The 20,771-nt window shown below is 41.5% G+C and overlaps 1 protein-coding gene across 1 annotated transcript in view; it reads left to right on the top strand.

The window, feature by feature from the left end:
- Positions 1 to 20,771, top strand: part of LOC115172651 (ryanodine receptor 3-like) — a 167,527-nt gene that overhangs the window by 45,293 nt on the left and 101,463 nt on the right. The window contains exons 2-3 of the mRNA XM_029730307.1: positions 9,580 to 9,699; positions 20,127 to 20,231. Coding sequence (XP_029586167.1) covers positions 9,580 to 9,699; positions 20,127 to 20,231 — 225 coding nt within the window. The remainder of the gene's footprint in view (positions 1 to 9,579; positions 9,700 to 20,126; positions 20,232 to 20,771) is intronic.

Genomic DNA, 20,771 nt, shown 5'->3' with positions numbered 1-20,771 from the left:
TTGCATGTGCAGTGGTGTCCACGGTGTTGATATGCCATGCAGGTTATTCATGTCGATTAAATTCATAAAGAGGAAAACAACGTTTTAAATTGGTCCTGGCCTGCATGTTTGTATGATATGATTCTGATTTCTGGCAGTGGTTTACTGCATAGTGCAGTGGTTTACAGTGTAGTACAGGGGTTTACACCATAGTGCAGTGGTTTACAGCGTAGTACAGTGGTTTCCACCATAGTGCAGTAGTTTACTGCATAGTGCAGTGGTTTACAGCGTAGTACAGTGGTTTCCACCATAGTGCAGTGGTTTACAGCGTAGTACAGTGGTTTCCACCATAGTGCAGTGGTTTACAGCGTAGTAGTGGTTTCCACCATAGTGCAGTGGTTTACAGCGTAGTACAGGGGTTTACACCATAGTGCAGTGGTTTACAGCGTAGTACAGTGGTTTCCACCATAGTGCAGTGGTTTACAGTGTAGTACAGTGGTTTCCACCATAGTGCAGTGGTTTACAGCGTAGTACAGTGGTTTCCACCATAGTGCAGTGGTTTACTGCATAGTGCAGTGGTTTACAGCGTAGTACAGTGGTTTCCACCATAGTGCAGTGGTTTACAGCGTAGTACAGTGGTTTACTGCATAGTGCAGTGGTTTACAGCGTAGTACAGTGGTTTCCACCATAGTGCAGTGGTTTACAGTGTAGTACAGTGGTTTCCACCATAGTGCAGTGGTTTACAGCATAGTACAGTGGTTTCCACCATAGTGCAGTAGTTTACAGCGTAGTACAGTGGTTTACACAATAGTGCAGTGGTGTTTACCATAGTGCAGTGGTTTACAGTGTAGTACAGTGGTTTCCACCATAGTGCAGTGGTTTACAGCATAGTACAGTGGTTTCCACCATAGTGCAGTAGTTTACAGCGTAGTACAGTGGTTTACACAATAGTGCAGTGGTGTTTACCATAGTGCAGTGGGTTACACCACAGTGCAGGGATTTCCACCATAATGCAGTGGTTTCCACCATAGTGCAGTGGGATAGTAAGTTGCAGCAGCATCTACCTCAGCATTCACTGTTCTATCAGATGTGTTCTATTTTGTATGCTGTAGTTGAATTGCCATCATAAATGTCCAAAACCAATAGACAATTGGTGTCCTCAAGGCTGGAATATGTCATGAACGGTAAAAGACAGTGCAAAGAAAAATGCCTTCTAGACAGTAGTGCTATAACGTGCATGGATGGAGAAATTCCTCACGGGCAACATCTGAAGCACACGTGTGCATAGAGGACTTGAAATGATGTCTGAGGTAGTGTGTTTTTTAAGAGCTCAGGGCCTTTCACATCGGACTTCAGACACACAGCGACACAAGGCTGAATGCTGCTACTATACCACTCTGCTCTGGAGTGCTACAGCTGCTGCTCTCTCCTCTCCTCTCTTTGCAGAATCCCTTCCTTCAGATTAAATATTGTAGAAGAACAATCTCTCAGTTAGCAGCAACATCAGCACATTCTGCCTGTCTGCTACGTTGGGAAAAGAACATTAGAAATGTCAGTGTTTACGCTGCCAGTGAGTGCTGTAAATGCAATCACAAGGTTTCCAGAACAAGGGCATTTTATGATATTTATTTTCAGATAGTGGGCTCCCTCAGTAAGCAGTATACTGTAGGAAAGTAACACTATACAGTCTGTGAACACTGAGCAGTGATATGGTTACGGCTGCTGCAATATTACTGTAGTAAAAAATGTAAATGCTTACAGCGTTAATAAATCACATCCATTAAACATTGATGTTATTTATTTCTTTGCCGGATTCCCATTTATTAATGTGTATGGAACTAGAACATAGTGTAAAACATGCGTGAATAATCGTCCTGTTAATTATTCATAAACTGCATAGTGATTATCTTACAGAGACATTCATTAACCACATGCTGAAGGGTGTTTATATGTTCTTATACTGATGTTAATTATATTGCATAACATTCATACAATGAAAATTCTGGTTGGAAACATTAGTCAGAAACAACCAGAAAGTGAATAAAAAGATATTGATATACCAAATATACTATATAATGGCAGTTTCCAGTGTATAGCTGTAATAACTAGTGTATATTGATGGCCAGAATGTGGTGAAAAGACAATTAACTGTTATCAGTATTTAAACTGTCTCTTACTTACTATGACGTAAACCAAATCCTCCATATCTAATAAGCCCTTACAGAAAAAAATGTCACATGAAAACGTGTTTTTGGAACACTTCACATGTTTTCACGTGTAGTTTCATGTTATCTCATGTTGCTTCACATGTTGTCACATGTTATCACATGAACTTCACATAAGATCACATGACAACATGTGTTTTTGGAACACTTCACATGTGATTAAATGTGAAATTAATTTGGGTTTTTTTTCCATAAGGGAGGCATCATCAGATGATATCTTCAGCAAAGTGCATGCCAAGTGCCTCTTGTCTCTTGAGGTAGGCCTAATCCAATCCAAAGCAATGAACAGCTGCTGTTCTCTTTCATGATGCTCCTCAGCATACATTTAGCTAGATCATTATGAACTCTCCAATCAATTACTTCAGCCTCATTTGTACTGGTGACTTCCGAAAGTAGACCCCTTCCCTTGTTCCACATTTTGTTACATTACAGCCTTATTGGATGAAATAAAACCTGTTCCTCATCAATCTACACACAATAACCCATAATGACAAAGTGAATAGATGTTTTTAGAAATGTTTACAAATTTATTGAAAATAAAAAACTGAAATATCTCATTCACACCCCTGTCAATACTTTGTAGAAGCACCTTTGACAGCATTAACAGCTATGAGTCTTTCGGTTTAAGTCTTTCAAGCAACTCCAGTGTAGATGTGGCCTTGTGTTTTAGGTTATTGTCCTACTGAAAGTTAAATTCATCTCCCAGTGTCTAGTGAAAGGCAGTTTGAACCAGGTTTTCCTCAAGGATTTTTCCTGTGCTTAGTTCCATTCTGTTAATTTTTTTATCCTGAAAAACTCCCCAGCTCTTAACGATTACAAGCATACCTATAACATGATGCAGCCAGTGGCGATTTTAGCATGTACATCTTGGTGGGGCAAAATCTTGGTGGGGCAAACTCAACCAATTTTTTTTAGATGCATGCCAGCAAAGCCACTACACGACACAACACTAAACAATACATGAATTGCACCATAACGATGACAAACGGTGTCGAAAAAATGTTAGGGCCTACATAAAGCTGTCCCGACAGCGGCACTTTCATTTCAGCACCACTAATACACTTGGCGGAGCCTCATCTGGCAGTTCATTCAGTCTCATTTACTGCCCTTTTAAAAACCATAACTGATATGGTTGACTTGCGTAAAAATATGGTTTCTACTGACTCTTTGGAGATTTGTGTAACTTGATAAGATCCACATTCTCCTTCAATGATAATGAAAACCAACATCAGTTTTACTTTTGAACTGTACACACACATTATTACATTTATGTTCAGTAAATTCATAATGTTTGTTCTTATATCATTAACACTTAGCTCTAAGTATGCACAAGTGCAAGCAAACGAGCTGCGATGAGGTAGGCCTATTTGTTCAGCACTTTCAAAATAAACACCGACAGAAATTCAGAAAGATGTTAGTTCAGATAAATTCTTAACTTTACTTTTCTTTAAGTCAACTTACACAGAGAGCGAGAGGAAGGGAGCGAGGGAGAGAGAGAGACGCGGTTAGCCTACCATTTGTATTTTATTAGGCCTATGTGGTCTTAAAAGGAAGGAAAATACAATCACGAGGATCCACTTTTGTAGACAATATACCGAAGCACAGACAGCACATTGCGCAAACAAAACAACCCTCGCAATATCTACTGGAATTACATGGGTCTATTAGCCTAATTAACGTTTTTAGAAAAATTATATTTTAATGGGAAGAGAATGTCACTGGCAAACATGGTTACAGACCGCAAAACACCAGTCTCAACATCAACAGTGAAGAGGCGACTCCGGGATGCTCGTCTTCTAGGCAGAGTTCCTTAGTCCAGTGTCTGTGTTCTTTTTCTTATCTTAATCTTTTCTTCTTATTGGCCAGTCTGAGATATGGCTTCTTCTTTGCAACTCTGCCTAGAAGGCCAGCATCCCGGAGTTGCCTCTTCACTGTTGATGTTGAGACTGTTTTTTTGCAGGTACTATTTAATAAAGCTGCCAGTTGAGGACTTGTGAGACATATGTTTTCAAACTAGACACTCTAATGTACTTGTCCTCTTGCTCAGTTGTGCACCGGGGCCTCCCACTCCTCTTTCTATTCTGGTTAGAAACAGTTTGCGCTGTTATGTGAAGGGAGCAGTACACAACATTGTACAAGATCTTCAGTTTCTTGGCAATTTCTCGCATGGAATAGCTTTCATTTCTCAGAACAAGAATAGACTGACGATTTTCAGAAGAAAGGTCTTTGCTTCTGGCCATTTTGAGCCTGTAATCAAGCCCACAAATGCTGATGCTCCAGATACTCAACTAGTCTAAAAAAGGCCAGTGTTATTGCTTCTTTAACCTCTCTTGGGCAGGTGGGACGCTAGCGTTCACACTATTCAACAGCCAGTGAAAAATCAGGGCGCCAAATTCAAAACCACAAAATGTCATAATTCAAAGTTCTCAAACATACGACTATTTTACACCATTTTAAAGGTACACGTCTCCTTAATGTAACCACGTTGTCCGATTTCAAAAAGGCTTTATGGCGAAAGCATAAAGTTAGATTATGTTAGGACAGTTCCAACACAAGAAAAAGCACACAGCCATTTTCCTAGCAAGCACAGGCGTCACAAAAACCAGAAAACCAGCTAAAATTATGCACTAACCTTTGACGATCTTCATCAGATGACACTCCTAGGGCATCATGTTACACAATCTATTCATTTTTTGTTCGATAATGTTCATATTTATATCCATAAACCCCATTTTACATTGGCGCGTGAGCTTCAGAAAATATTTTGCCTCCAATACCTACGGTGAATCAGCACAACAATTTACAAAAATACTCACCATAAACGTTGATAAAATATTAAACTGTTATTCAAAGAATTATAGATGAACATCTCCTTTATGCAAACGCTGTGACAGATTTCAAAAAAGCTTCACGGGGAAAGCACTCTTTGCAATAATCTGAGTACTGCGCTCATAAAAATACACTAGGCAATACAGATATCCGCCATTTTGGAGTCATCTAAAATCATAAATAGCATTAGAAATATTCACTTACCTTTGATGATCTTCATCAGAAGGCACTTCCAGGTATTCCAGGTCCACAATAAATGTTGTTTTGTTCGATAAAGTCCATAATGTATGTCCAAATAGCTCCTTGTTGTTAGCGCGTTCAGTTAGCTACTCCAAATGTAGGAAGCGCGCGGAAAATGTCATGACGAAAAGTAAAAAAAGTTCTATTTACGTTTGTTCAAACATGTCAAATGTTGTATAGCATCAATCTTTAGGGTCTTTTTCACTTAGAACTTCAATAATATTCCAACCGGACGATTCCATTGTCTTGAAAAACGTTTTGGAACACAGCTACCTTCCCTGAGTCAACAACTTCCCAGGCTTCTTGTTCGCTCTTTGTTCATCATTGAAGCCTCAAACAACTTTCTAAAGACTGTTGACATCTAGTGGAAGCCTTAGGAAGTGCAAAATGAACCCTAAGTTACTGTGTGTTTGATAGGCAATGACTTGAAAGGACTACAAGCACCAGAATTCCCACTTCCTGTTTAGATTTTTCTCAGGTTTTTGCCTGCCATATGAGTTCTGTTATACTCACAGACATCATTCAAACAGTGTTTTCTATCCAAATCTACTAATAATATGCATATTATAGTTCCTGGGCCCGAGTAGTAGGCCGTTTAATTTGGGTATGTTTTTCATCCGGCCGTGAAAATACTGCCTCCTACCCTAGAGAGGTTAATCAGGGCAACAGTTTTCAGCTGTGCTAACATAATTGCAAAAGGTTTTTCTTATGATCAATTAGCCTTTTACAATGATAAACTTGGATTAGCTAACACAACGTGCCATTGGAACACAGGAGTGATGGTTGCTGATAATGGGCCTCTGTACGCATATGTAGATATTCCATTAAATATTTTTTTTAAAAATATTTAAAATATTTTATTTTTATTTATTTTATTTTACCTTTATTTAACTAGGCAAGTCAGTTAAGAACAAATTCTTATTTTCAATGACAGCCTAGGAACAGTGGCCTTGTTCAGGGGCAGAATGACAGATTTTGTACCTTGTCAGCTCGGGGATTCGGGGATTCAATCTTGCAACCTTTCGGTTACTAGTCCAACGCTCTAACCACTAGGCTACGCTGCTGCTTCCAGCCGTTTCCAGCTACAATAGTCATTTACAACATTAACAATGTCTACACTGTATTTCTGATCAATTTGATGTTATTTTAATGGACAAAAAATTTGCTTTTCTTTCAAAAACAAGGACATTTCTAAGTGATCCCAAACTTTTGAATGGTAGTGTATATAAGCAATATAACTCAGATATACAAACTGTTGCATAAGGGAACGATGAGTGGATAAGTGGCAAGCCGTAATTTCCATGTAGACATTGAGCGAGCTAAGACGGACCTAGCCGATATGCCTATTTGTTCAGCACTTTTGAAATGGACAGTGACATAATTCAGAACATGGGCTGTTCTTACAGTATGCTCCCATTACACCAAATCAGAACCGTAGGATAAATAATGGGGGCATATAAGCAGACAATGAAAGCTCTTACAATATTCAATGATGGCATTTCTCTAAAACAGGCTATAGGCTATATGTGTACCACCAAGTCAGAACAGTTGGCTAAGTTCCGAGTGGGAGAAGGACCAAATTCTTAGAGCGGGACACATGGGCTACTAACAGCTTACTACACAATATACACTTAGTATTACTTTCATAGCTATAGTATACATATCCTGGCATATTACATAATTTATGCAGCAGCATACAATAAATATTTTTAGACTCACCGTTGTTGTTCTTACAGGAAGGTCCTTCTTGTGGGCAAGATTTGTCATCAAACTTTGTCATTAAAGTCTGGCATTCTCTGGATAAAGTCATGCTGGATTGACTGCATGGCCAATGTATTCAACTTTTTTCTGGCCCATGGTGTTGCGTGTGAATGTTTATCCTTTTAAGCTAGGAAAAGAGACTCTTTCTGACAGATGTTTTAAATCCTTAAACCCAAACCCGGATAGCAGGCAAGGGAAGCAAAATAGTGATTGCTTTGCAACGCTTGCAGTTAGCCGGACTGCACTGATTCCTTCCAAACCACTCATTGTTGAATTAGCGATTTCCGACTTGCTGAATAATGTTTATGTCCAATGGCCAATGAGCACCGATACATTTTATCTATAATTTCTCTTCATATGACAAGGATTGAAAAGGATTTGCCTGTAGATTGTCGACGTGATTCATGATGATACTGCTTGTCTAGCTAGCTAGCTAGCTAAGATTTTGAAAGTACAGTATGATGTTGATCAGTCCAATCAAAGCTACGGTAGATATAACGTGATTTGACATCATTTTATCTGAAGCCAATGACCTTGAGCCTTCTTGAATGGGCACTTCTAATGTAAATCTATGGCAGCACCCAAGGGGGCTTGAACTGCCTAGCTCTCCCTGTAGATTCTGCGGTGACGTAGTGTCTCCATGAGTGACCGAACACTTAGTCAATCACGGCACAACTAGAGAAGATAACCAATGCCTATGTTCTGTGCATTCGCTGGCTGCCCCACCACCACGGAAAGCACTAAGCTACATAGGCTAAAACACCTGCATTTTGGAAAGTCCATGTTTGTATGCGGCTTTATTAACTCAATGATTATATATTTATTTACATTGTTTGCAAACTGATATGTGACACAACTTAATGGCAGAATAACATGCAGAGGGGTACTCAGTAATGTGTTGTATTGGATTTGCCCCAAACTTAACACTTTGTATTCAGGACAAATAGTATATTGCTTTGCCACATTTTTATCAGTATTACTTTAGTGCATGTTTTGGAATATTTGTATTCTGTACAGGCTTCATTCTTTTCACTCTGTCAATTAGGTTAGTATTGTTGAGTAACTACAATGTTGTTGATCCATCCTCAGTATTCTCCTATCACAGCCATTCAACTCTGTAACTATTTTAAAGTCACCATTGTCTCATGGTGAAATCCTTGAGCAGTTTCTTTCCTGTCCGGAAACTGAGTTAGGAAGGACACCTGTATCTTTGTAGTGACTGGGGTTCTTGACATACCATCCAAAGTGTAATTAATAACTTCACCATGCTCAAAGGGATATTCCATATCTGTTTACATTTTTTTACCCATCTACCAATAGGTGCCCTTCTTTCTGAGGCATTGGTAAACCTCACTGGTCTTTGTGGTTGAATCTGTGTTTGAAATTCACTTCTCGACTGACAGAACTTACAGATAATTGTATCTGTTGGGTATAGAGATGAGGTGGTCATTCAAAAATCATGTTAAACACTATTATTGCACACAGATTGAGTCCATGCAACTTATTATGTGACTTGTTAAGACACATTCTACTCCTAAATAATACAAAAATATATATAATTTCACTTTCACATTATGGGTTATTGTGTGTAGGCCACTGACCAAAAATCTAAATTCAATACATTTTAAATTCAGGCTGTAACAACAAAATGTGGAAAAAGTCAAAGGTGTGCATGGTTTCTGAAGGCACTGTAAATAGTGTGAATAGCCTAAAGGATATTTGGCAGACTTAAAGGGATCCTCAATGGATCATTTGTGTTCGTTCATCACCTTAGCAGAAGACTACCCAATCAACAGCCCGAAACAGTGAGCCCAAATAGAGAAATGTATTAGTCATCAATATTAACTCCTCAAAGCAGGAGTTAATATTGCATTGTCTTTTTCTTTAGCATTTGTGTCAACCTGTTCTCCAGTTCTGCATGGTGTGTCAAGGCTTCATTAAGACGTAAAATACTAGAAATCTCACCCCACCATTTTTCCTTGAAATTTTTAAGGTACCTATTTTGCTGCTGGAAAATATGGTCCTTGAGAAAAGATTGTGAAGCCTGCATCTTAAACCAGCAGCACATTCAATGTAATGCTCTGCAATTATGTCAAATTATTCTGCAATGATGTAAATTATTACTTTTTTCTACACATCCAGTGTCTGGGTAGATTAATCCACTGTTTCCAGAACACACTCTTAGAAAAAAGGGTTCCAAAAGGGTTCTGCAGCTGTCCCCATAGAAGAACCATTTTTGGTTCCAGGTGGAACCCTTTTTGGTTCCATATAGAATAACTATTTTAGGTTCTATATAGAACCATCTGTGGAAAGGGTTCTACCTGGAATCAAAAGGGTTCTACCTGGAACCAGAAGGGGTTCTTCAAAGGGTTCTCCTGTGGGGACTGCCAAAGAAGCATTTTAGGTTCTAAATTTTTTTCTAAGAGTGTGGAGTCACAGTGAATAATCTCCCCCTGTTAAAAGGTGGTTGATGGGCGCCTGTTGAGGGTAGTGTTTTTTTTGTCTACCTCCTCTTACTCTGAAAACCTCAATTTTGTCTGGACAGGATGATGAAGTGGTGCTCCAGTGTGTCGCCTGCATCCACAAGGAGAATCGCAAGTTCTGCCTGACTGCAGAGGGGCTCGGCAATCGACTGTGCTACCTGGAACCCACATCAGAGGCAAAGGTAGGCACATAGAAACAACTTACTGTGGAGAGGAGTAGGGTTGTCACGTTATTCGTTGTTTGTTTGTCTCAAACTAAAATCTTATGCAAGAAAACATGAGGCAGAATTTCGGCGTGGCTCCAACTCTAAGATATAATAAAGTATTTCCTACCGGAACTAACATCTTGAATGTAGAATTATCACCCTCATCTTTTCAGAGTGCCTGATCCTCTCCTACCGTTCAGTGTAGATGATAATGTTGTGAGAAAGGGTGTATTTGAGTCAGAGATAAGGTCTTCCAAGGTGTTCTCCATAGAGCCCAGTGAGTAAGATGAGAGAATGCCAGGACATGTTAACCACATGTTCACTGAGTTCAGAAGTCCATATACATATAACTAGGGTCTTTACGTAACCAGGGTCTTTACGTAACCAGGGTCTTTAAGTAACCTGGGTCTTCAAGTAACCTGAATGTACACTTAATCAGGGTCTACACGCGTAATCAGGGTCTACACATGTAATCAAGGTCTACACACGTAACCAGGGTCTTCAAGTAACCAGGGTCTACACAATGCTGAATGTCTCCAAAAATGTTATAAATTCACTGGATTAAATGACGTGTCTCTCCCTTGCCCACTGCTTGCATGTACTGTGAGAGAGAGACTCACGAGTGATTGATTGCATGGAGTTTATTCAATACACTTTTATAAAAGAAGAGATTAGTCATAAATGGAATGGAAACAGATTATTTATCAACTGTACCCCCTTATACTCCACTGAAAGCAGCCAAAACAAGGTAAATAACTCAATGCATGCACACACTCCTATTGAATATGCATTCACCTGCCTATGACATCTTGATTTACTCAGTTTATCAAGAGATTTACCATTCAAATTAAAGATTATTACCAATATGTTGTTATGTAGTTAAATTGGAAAAAACAAAGTCAAATCAATTGTATGATTTTATAATTGATTAATTAATGCATACATGGCTGTCTCTGAGAAATGTTGTCATCAAAATGTTCAAATGTAATAATATTGAATATTGGCCATCCTGGACCCCAAAAAATGACTGTCAGCATTGGCCCTAAAAGAAATCAGATCCTGCTCTCTAGTAACCAGGGACACGCTGAGAGCAGCACAGAGGCAGCTTAATATACCACATTATCAGAAACAGGAACCAGTCACAGTCACCTGATTATACATGATGCAACAATTATTATGTAATTATTACGTCTCAGCAGGCCTCCAGTTTTATGATAATGCTCAATTTGGAGAAATTAGACCATGCGGTTTTTCTTGATTAGTTCATAAACAAACTGTGGTTGTTTGCTATAATTGCTCAATGTTGTAATGCAGCCTGGTGCTTTGTCAGTGCTAATGCATTTGTGGTTTGTGCAACTACGTGCAAAATCACTGCAAGTTTTATAAGGATGGATTGGGCGAGGCTTAATTGTTTTAAAAACCAAATCAGCATTTGTCACATCAAAGGATGTAGGTCTGTCCTGAATGACTTACAACATGTGACAATTCTTACTATTTCAAAGCCGATTAGTTTCATTTGTCACATTTCGCTTGCTTGTAGTTTTGGAATATACTTGGGGAAAAAGCACCATTGCTGTTCTATAGAACTAGTTCTATGAAAGCATAGCAATATTGCACTCTAAAACATTGCAGCTGTCCAAGTGACAATATTACACAGTGAAGCCAGTCGCCCTCATCAGCGCTTCCTAATTCCATTCCCACTGTCGCTGTAACCTGGCATGATTCGATTTTTCAGCATTGATTGTTCTTTTAATCATAATCCATTTAAGGTAGACTCAGCTAAATGATGTTGCCACAAGCAGCACCGGAGATATTGAGACAAGCGAGATGCAACACTTCACTCTCACACAATCACACACAGTATCTGCGCATGTGCACGGGTTCACTTCACACTATGTACAGCGTGGTAGCCATGGGACCAAAACAGCAGAGAAGTTGGGCCTTGCGCTTCAACACTCTTAGTTGTTGCGGAAATTGATCTACCAAGCTGTTTATTTTCTGCCTCTATATCATATCACTGAGTCTACCTTTAACATTGTCTCCGATTAATTTCAACGTGGCCGGGAAGCCAGTTACATAGACACTGAGATAGAGACACAGACACAGAGAACATAAGAGAGCGAGAGAGTGTGGAGTGATAGTGATTTATGTATACACTGCTTAGTTACAGTATTCCCCCTCTTCACCCCCACCCCACAGCACTCACCTAGGGATGAAAGGAGAGGCAATGGGAGGGTCTGGATGCTTTCATCCCAGATGGGATGGTAATTACACTAGACAGGTGTAATGGATGCTCTTCCTGTCTGACACTTTTTCTTTATTGCTTGGTGTTTGTATGAAATGCCGTCATCCCCCAGGGACAGGACCAGAGACGGGAAAGGGGGAAAAAACAACTCAACTAACTACAGTACCACTACACTTTAAAAAAAAGAAGAACCTTTTCAAAGACATGGTTTCTTTGTAAGGCAAAGGGTTCTACGTTGAACCTTTAACATCCTAAGAACAATTTTTGGATGGAACGGTTCTTTGATGATTCTTTGGAAGGCAAGCAGGATTATTTGGAAGGCAAGAAGGGTTCTACTTAGAACCATATACTATTTCACAGCATGCTCTATTGCAAGGAGAATTTCGGAATTGTTTGTTTTACTGTAATATCTGTATTTTTGCATGTACATTGATTGGTTGATTATTTTTAATCTACACAAAGATAAATAACATACCGTTTTTTAATTTTGTAATTTTTTATTTATTGAACCTTTATTTAACTAGGCAAGTCAGTTAAGAACAAATTCTTATTTACAATGACGGCCTAGGAACAGTGGGTTAACCAATCTGTTAGTAATTGCATTTATTGCACCCTTTACTGAGATAGTTGTTCCAGTTTAGATGATTGAGGTAGTCTCACTATTCAATCTTCCCTACCCTGGCAGTCATTCTGAATTCAGGTTGCGGGTGATGAACAATTCCACTTGTTGGATATCCTAACTCTGGCTGGATTCCACTAGGAATTACACGTCACTTTGCAAGCCTGCATAATGTGACTCGCAGGCCTGATGTGGCCTGTAAATGAGGAGATTCCTAACACCACAGTGTTAGGGTATACAGTGCATTCGGAAAGTATTCATACCCCTTAACTTTTTCCACATTTTGTTACATTACAGCCTTATTCTAAAATTGATGAAATATATATTTTTCTCATCAACCTACACACAATACCCCATAATGACCAAACATTTCTGCAGCATTGAAGGTCCCCAAGAACACAGTGGCCTCCATCATTCTTAAATGGAATAAGTTTGGAACCACCAGGAAAAAAACGATTTAATCCACTTTAGAATAAGGCTGTAGCATAACAAAATGTGGGAAATGTCAAGGGGTCTGAATACTTTCCGAATGCACTGTAACTAGGCCCTCGAAGAAAGGCCTTATGATATACATAATGTATTGTCATAAATAATAAAATGTTAAGGGCTAATAAGGTTGGTAGAACCGTTCATTGAGGGTTTTAGGCAGAACCCTTCATAGAGGGTTCTACTGTATGTGTCACGCCCTGACCTTAGAGCCTTTTTTATTCTCTATTTTGTTAGGTCAGGGTGTGACTTGGGTGGGCATATCTAGGTTTCTATTTCTTTGTTGGCCTAGTATGGTTCCCAATCAGAGGCAGTTGTTTATCGTTGTCTCTGATTGGGGATCATACTTAGGCAGGCCCTTTTCCCACCTGAAATTGCGGGATCTTGTTTGTGTGTAGTTGCTTTCTGCACTGCATATAGCTTTACGTTCATTGTTGTATTTTGTTGTTTTTTCCGGTGTCATTTTTATTAAAAGTAAAAATCAAATCAAATCAAATGTATTTATATAGCCCTTCGTATATCAGCTGAAATCTCAAAGTGCTGTACAGAAACCCAGCCTAAAACCCCAAGAAGCACGGTGGCTAGGAAAAACTCCCTAGGAAAAACTCCCTAGAAAGGCCAAAAACCTAGGAAGAAACCTAGAGAGGAACCAGGCTATGAGGGGTGGCCAGTCCTCTTCTGGCTGTGCCGGGTGGATATTATAACAGAACATGGTCAAGATGTTAAAATGTTCATAAATGACCAGCATTGTCAAATAATAATAATCATAGTAGTTGTCGGGTGCAACAAGCACGTCCGGTGAACAGGTCAGGGTTCCGTAGCCGCAGGCAGAACAGTTGAAACTGGAGCAGCAGCATGGCCAGGTGGACTGGGGACAGCAAGGAGTCATCATGCCAGGTAGTCCCGAGGCATGGTCCTAGGGCTCAGGTCCTCCGAGAGAAAGAAAGAGAGAAAGAGAGAATTAGAGAGAGCATATTTAAATTCACACAGGACACCGGATAAGACAAGAGAATACTCCAGATGTAACAGACTGACACTAGTCCCCCGACACATAAACTACTGCAGCATAAATACTGGAGGCTGAGACAGGAGGGATCAGAAGACACTGTGGCCCCATCGGATGATACCCCCGGACAGGGCCAAACAGGCAGGATATATAACCCCACCCACTTTGCCAAAGCACAGCCCCCACACCACTAGAGGGATGTCTACAACCACCAACTTACCGTCCGAAGACAAGGCCGAGTATAGCCCACAAAAATCTCCGCCATGGCACAACCCAAGGGGGGGCGCCAACCCAGACAGGAAGACCACGTCAGTGACTCAAACCACTCCAGTGACGCACCCCTCCCATGGACGGCATGGAAGAACACCAGTAAGTCAGTGACTCAGCCCCTGTAATAGGAATCCCAGTGGAAAGAGGGGAACCGGCAAGGCAGAGACAGCAAGGGCGGTTCGTTGCTCCAGCCTTTCCGTTCACCTTCACACTCCTGGGCCAGACTATACTTAATCATAGGACCTACTGAAGAGATAAGTCTTCAGTAAAGACTTAAAGGTTTCTACTCAGCACCATAAAGGGTTCCCCTATGGGGACAAACCCAAGAATCCTGTATGGATCTACATAGCACCTTTTTTTCTACGAGTGTACAATCGCAATCTAAAAGCAGAATGAGAGGGTTGATTTTGATGTCCCCTCCCTTGTGATCAGTCAGATCGACATGTGGAGCATAAGGACAGTGTAGGGACACACTGTAAAAAATATACTGCTCAAAAAAATAAAGGGAACACTTAAACAACACATCCTAGATCTGAATGAAAGAAATAATCTTATTAAATACTTTTTTCTTTACATAGTTGAATGTGCTGACAACAAAATCACACAAAAAGGATCAATGGAAATCCAATTTATCAACCCATGGAGGTCTGGATTTGGAGTCACACTCAAAATTAAAGTGGAAAACCACACTACAGGCTGATCCAACTTTGATGTAATGTCCTTAAAACAAGTCAAAATGAGGCTCAGTAGTGTGTGTGGCCTCCACGTGCCTATATGACCTCCCTACAACGCCTGGGCATGCTCCTGATGAGGTGGCGGATGGTCTCCTGAGGGATCTCCTCCCAGACCTGGACTAAAGCATCCGCCAACTCCTGGACAGTCTGTGGTGCAACGTGGCATTGGTGGATGGAGCGAGACATGATGTCCCAGATGTACTCAATTGGATTCAGGTCTGGGGAACGGGCGGGCCAGTCCATAGCATCAATGCCTTCCTCTTGCAGGAACTGCTGACACACTCCAGCCACATGAGGTCTAGCATTGTCTTGCATTAGGAGGAACCCAGGGCCAAATGCACCAGCATATGGTCTCACAAGGGGTCTGAGGATCTCATCTCGGTACCTAATGGCAGTCAGGCTACCTCTGGCGAGCACATGGAGGGCTGTGCGGCCCCCCAAAGAAATGCCACCCCACACCATGACTGACCCACCGCCAAACCGGTCATGCTGGAGGATGTTGCAGGCAGCAGAACGTTCTCCACGGCGTCTCCAGACTCTGTCACGTCTGTCACGTGCTCAGTGTGAACCTGCTTTCATCTGTGAAGAGCACAGGGCACCAGTGGCGAATTTGCCAATCTTGGTGTTCTCTGGCAAATGCCAAACGTCCTGCACGGTGTTGGGCTGTAAGCACAACCCCCACCTGTGGACGTCGGGCCCTCATACCACCCTCATGGAGTCTGTTTCTGACCGTTTGAGCAGACACATGCACATTTGTGGCCTGCTGGAGGTCATTTTGCAGGGCTCTGGCAGTCCTCCTCCTGCTCTTCCTTGCACAAAGGCGGAGGTAGCGGTCCTGCTGCTAGGTTGTTGCCCTCCTACGGCCTCCTCCACGTCTCCTGATGTACTGGCCTGTCTCCTGGTAGCGCCTCCATGCTCTGGACACTACGCTGACAGACACAGCAAACCTTCTTGCCACAGCTCGCATTGATGTGCCATCCTGGATGAGCTGCACTACCTGAGCCACTTGTGTGGGTTGTAGACTCCGTCTCATGCTACCACTAGAGTAAAAGCACCGCCAGCATTCAAAAGTGACCAAAACATCAGCCAGGAAGCATAGGAACTGAGAAGTGTTCTGTGGTCCCCACCTGCAGAACCACTCCTTTATTGGGGGTGTCTTGCTAATTGCCTATAATTTCCACCTGTTGTCTATTCCATTTGCACAACAGCATGTGAAATTTATTGTCAATCAGTGTTGCTTCCTAAGTGGACAGTTTGATTTCACAGAAGTGTGATTGACTTGGAGTTACATTGTGTTGTTTAAGTGTTCCCTTTATTTTTTTGAGCAGTGTATATACAGTGCATTCGGAAAGTATTCAGAACACTTAACTTTTTCCACATTTTTTTTTACATTTACATTTACGTCATTTAGCAGACGCTCTTATCCAGAGCGACTTACAGTAGAGAATGAATACATTTCATACATGTTTTTTTTTTCTGTGCTGGCCCCCCGTGGGAATCGAACCCACAACCCTGGTGTTGCAAACACCATGCTCTACCAACTGAGTTACAGCCTTATTCTAAAATTGATTAAACTGTTTTTTTCCCTCATCAAACTACACACAATACCCCAAAAGCAAAAACAAGTTTTTAGAAATGTATTCACATTTACATAAGTATTCAGACCCTTTACTCAGTACTTTGTTGAAGCACCTTTGGCAGTAATTACAGCCTCAAGTCTTATTGGGTATGATGCTACAAGCTTGGCACACCTGAATTTGGGGAGTTTCTCCCATTCTTCTCTGCAGACCCTCTCAAGCTCTGTCAGGTTGGATGGGGAACGTTGCTGCACAACTATTTTCAGGTCTCTCCAGAGATGTTCAATCGGGTTCAGGTCCGGGCTCTGGCTGGGCCACTCAAGCACATTCGGAGACTTGTCCTGAAGCCACTCCTGCGTTGTCTTGGCTGTGTGGTTAGGGTCATTGTCCTGTTGGAAGGTGAACCTTCGCCCCAGTTTGAGGTCCTGAGTGCTTTGGAACAGGTTTTCATCAAGGATCTCTCTGTACTTTGCTCCGTTCATCTTTTCATCTTTCCCTCGATCCTGACTATTCTCCCAGTCCATGCCACTGAAAAACATCCCCCCCCAGCATGATGTTGCCACCACAATGCTTCACCGTAGGGATGGTCCCAGGTTTCCTCCAGACGTGATGCTTGACAGTCAAGCCAAAGAGTGCAGTCTTGGTTTCATCAGACCAGAGAATCTTGTTTTTCATGGTCTGAGATTCCTTTAGGTGCCTTTTGGCAAACTCCAAACGGGCTGTCATGTGCCTTTACTGAGGAGTGTCTTCCATCTGGCCACTCTACCATAAAAGCCTGATTGGTGGAATGCTGCAGAGATTGTTGTCCTTCTGGAAGGTTCTCCCATCTCCACAGAGGAACTCTGGAGCTCTGTCAGAGTGATTATCGGGTTCTTGGTCACCCCCCTGACCAAGGCCCTTCTCCCTCAATTGCTCAGTTTGGCCAGGCGGCCAGCTGTAGGAAGAGTCTTGGTGGTTCCAAACTTCTTCCATTTAAGAGTGATGGAGGCCACTGTGTTCTTGAGGACCTTCTATGCTGCAGAAATGTTTTGGTACCCTTCCCCAGATCTGTGCCTCGACACAATCCTGTCTCATAACTCTTCGGACAATTCCTTCGACCTCATGGCTTGGATTTATTCACGTAACGTAACAAAATGTGAAAAAAGTCAAGGGGTCTGAATACTTTCTGAATGCACTGTATGTTGATTCAACGTACAATTGTAAGGCAACTAGCTGCAATAGGATTGTGAGTTTGCTATAAATAATAATAAGACACACATTTTTGTTGAGCAAACTCACAATCCCATTGCAGCTGGTTGCCTTACAATTGTACGTTGAATAAACATCTTTTTTCTTTTTTTTACAGTGCAGGGAGACATACACAAGGCAACAAGGATGTTGATTTAAATGGTGCATGTTTAAATGTGACATCAATCAGCCAATTAATTAGCAGTTGATGTTTATTCATGGTTAGCTGCTCCCCCGTCAGCTCTCTCGTGGTAGGATCACCAGAGAGCTGAAGCCCCCATCATAGAATCAGCAATGTACAGCTATTGTAAAGTGTATGTTTAACTAATGAGATGGCCAATTAACTGTGAGATAAGATGAAGATGATGATATGGCCAACTACTTCTCGGTTTCTGAACTAATGCACAGTATGTACTCTGACATTATGGTGAACATGAAGGAGCTAAATTGAGAGGTCATCTCTTGGGGTAATCAAAGTGAAAGTGGTATGTAACCTTTTGGACCTCCTCCCCAGAGAAGATGGGATATGTGATCCATTGGTCTAGCTGCTCCCCTCCCACAGCATGAGCCATAAACCAAAGAGCAGTGTGTAGGCAAGCAGCCCTAAATATGTCTTCATGATATGCCCTCTCAGATTGAGGACACACAGACCTACGCCCCCAGTGCCCCAACACAGATTCCTCCCTGCTACCCTCTATTGTGTTTCCCCAACAGCATGCCAGGAAAGAGTGGAACGGGGGAGAAAATCTAATCTAATCAAAGAAAAACAACTGGGACAGAGTCCTCTAATAGGGTGCGGATCAAATGGACGCCGGGCTTTTACAGTGTCTGTGCTGCTGTGGCTGTAACTCCTGGTTGTGTGGATGGGTGCATGTGTGAGCATAGCATATGTGTGTGTTTTGACTAAAAACAGTGATGACAATTCTCAAAATGCCCTTAGTAATGGCAGGTCATTAAGGTCATTATGTCTGAGTATGTTACTTTAAGCCACTTTGACATCATTTTGACATCTCTGAAGCTGATGCTTGAGGCTGTCCTAAGAGAGGCACTGGGCTTCCGATGTTGGCATGTGTCACTACAAATCACATCATGTCTGTTTTACTGGTGTAACTTCACTGTCCTGCCACCGTTGGTCAAGCTCTCTGGATCTATACTCCACCATGATTTAAATGTGCATAATTAAAATGTCTGGAGAATGGAAAGCTGCACCGATACAGCTTTAGATTATTTCACATATTAACTTAGTTTAACCTGAGTGTAGAAAGCAGGTAGGCTCACAGCAGAGTAGAAATAGGTCGGCTGAAGTTCCTATTTAAAGTTAGATATACCTGTAACAAGGTGAACCAGTTTAGCCAAGTTTTACATGTTGCTACTTAAAGGAGGATAGTGTGTGTTTGCTGTGCATCATTTATCTTGTAGTGTTGTAGGTCCCTAAGTATCTCCCTCTCTGCCTCATTCTGTCAGTCTGCTGCCTTGTCCTGTATGAAGAAGGGATGAGTGCTCCACTCTCTCTGTTTCTTTGTCTCTCGGTCTCTCTCTCTCTCTCTCTCTCTCTCTCTCTCTCTCTCTCTCTCTCTCTCTCTCTCTCCTGTGGTCTCACAGATTCATGCTCTCTTTCCAAGCCCTAGATTGGCCAAGATCCACATACACCGATACTATAGGCACTTGCTGTACTAATATAGAATTATGAATTTGGCCCTCCAGTCAGTTGATAAGTGTTAGTTTTATCAGTAACTGAAGCTTTCAAAAGTTGCATCTTGTAGAGCAGGTGGACTGACTTACACAGACATTCAGAACTATTTTGGGAGACACAATATAGATAAATGACTGTAGGCTTTTCCTTATCAAATAAGATTGATTGAATGTTTTCAAAGACATCTGTGTTATTGCGTTTCTCTCACTCTGCAGTGCTGAGGGAATGTGGAACAGGCATCTAAAATGGTTTTCAAGTGCAATCAATCTCTGGTGTTTGTAATTGATGGTTGTTCTGATTATTAGTCACGGGTGTAATGGACAAAAAATGCTTAGTAAAGAACAACACACTCAGTCACAATCTGTGACTGACCAATCTGAGGACCAGGCATCTGTAGTGACCAATCAAAAGCCTTATCTGGGTTTCCATTTAATCTACATTTTATATTGAGCCTTTTTAACATGGTTTGAAATCCTCACTTGTAACTGGCAATTGTCTGCTGCATACAACCCTAAACCCCGATCTCTCTTCCTCTGTCTCTTCTAGTATGTCCCTCCAGACCTGTGCATCTGTAACTTTGTGCTGGAGCATTCTCTCTCTGTGCGGGCCCTGCAGGAGATGCTGGCTAAGACCGGCCAGAACAGTGAGGGGGTGAGTACTGTCCTTCTACCACAGCATCCATACACACACTCCACACGCCCATACACACTCCCACCCCAGGACAGATGGCAGAGAGAAGGTATCATCACATCACAGAGAGCCCTCTGGGAAGCTACTGAACATCCCCGTTTCACATATTCCATTTAATTAATTACAGGATTTCAGGGTCGGAGAAGACAAAAATGTTGTGAAATAGTTTTTTATAATGATGCAGTTATATGTTCAAACATTTGTTTGCTCTTTGAGTGGGATTAATGAGAGGAATTGGCCTGTTACAGTGGCCTGGGGACCTGGGTGCTGGGTGGTTGAGCTCTCCATGAATAGTAATGTGAATGAAAGTCATCAGAAGGAGGAGAACGCTGCCCTCTTATTGCAGCTTTACTGAAGTGGTTCGCCCTGTGCTGCTCTGTTGTCCATTTGATTAACAATGAGGCTGAAAGGACAAATTCTCAATGCTATAATTTTCACTATAGAGCAGAATTGCACTGTAACTACTTTTGGTGTACTGTAAAACACGCACAGAGAATCAAA

This window comes from Salmo trutta, chromosome 33 (assembly GCF_901001165.1).
Source record: "Salmo trutta chromosome 33, fSalTru1.1, whole genome shotgun sequence".
Lineage (NCBI taxonomy): Eukaryota > Metazoa > Chordata > Actinopteri > Salmoniformes > Salmonidae > Salmo > Salmo trutta.
This window is presented reverse-complemented; position numbering and strand designations above follow the sequence as displayed.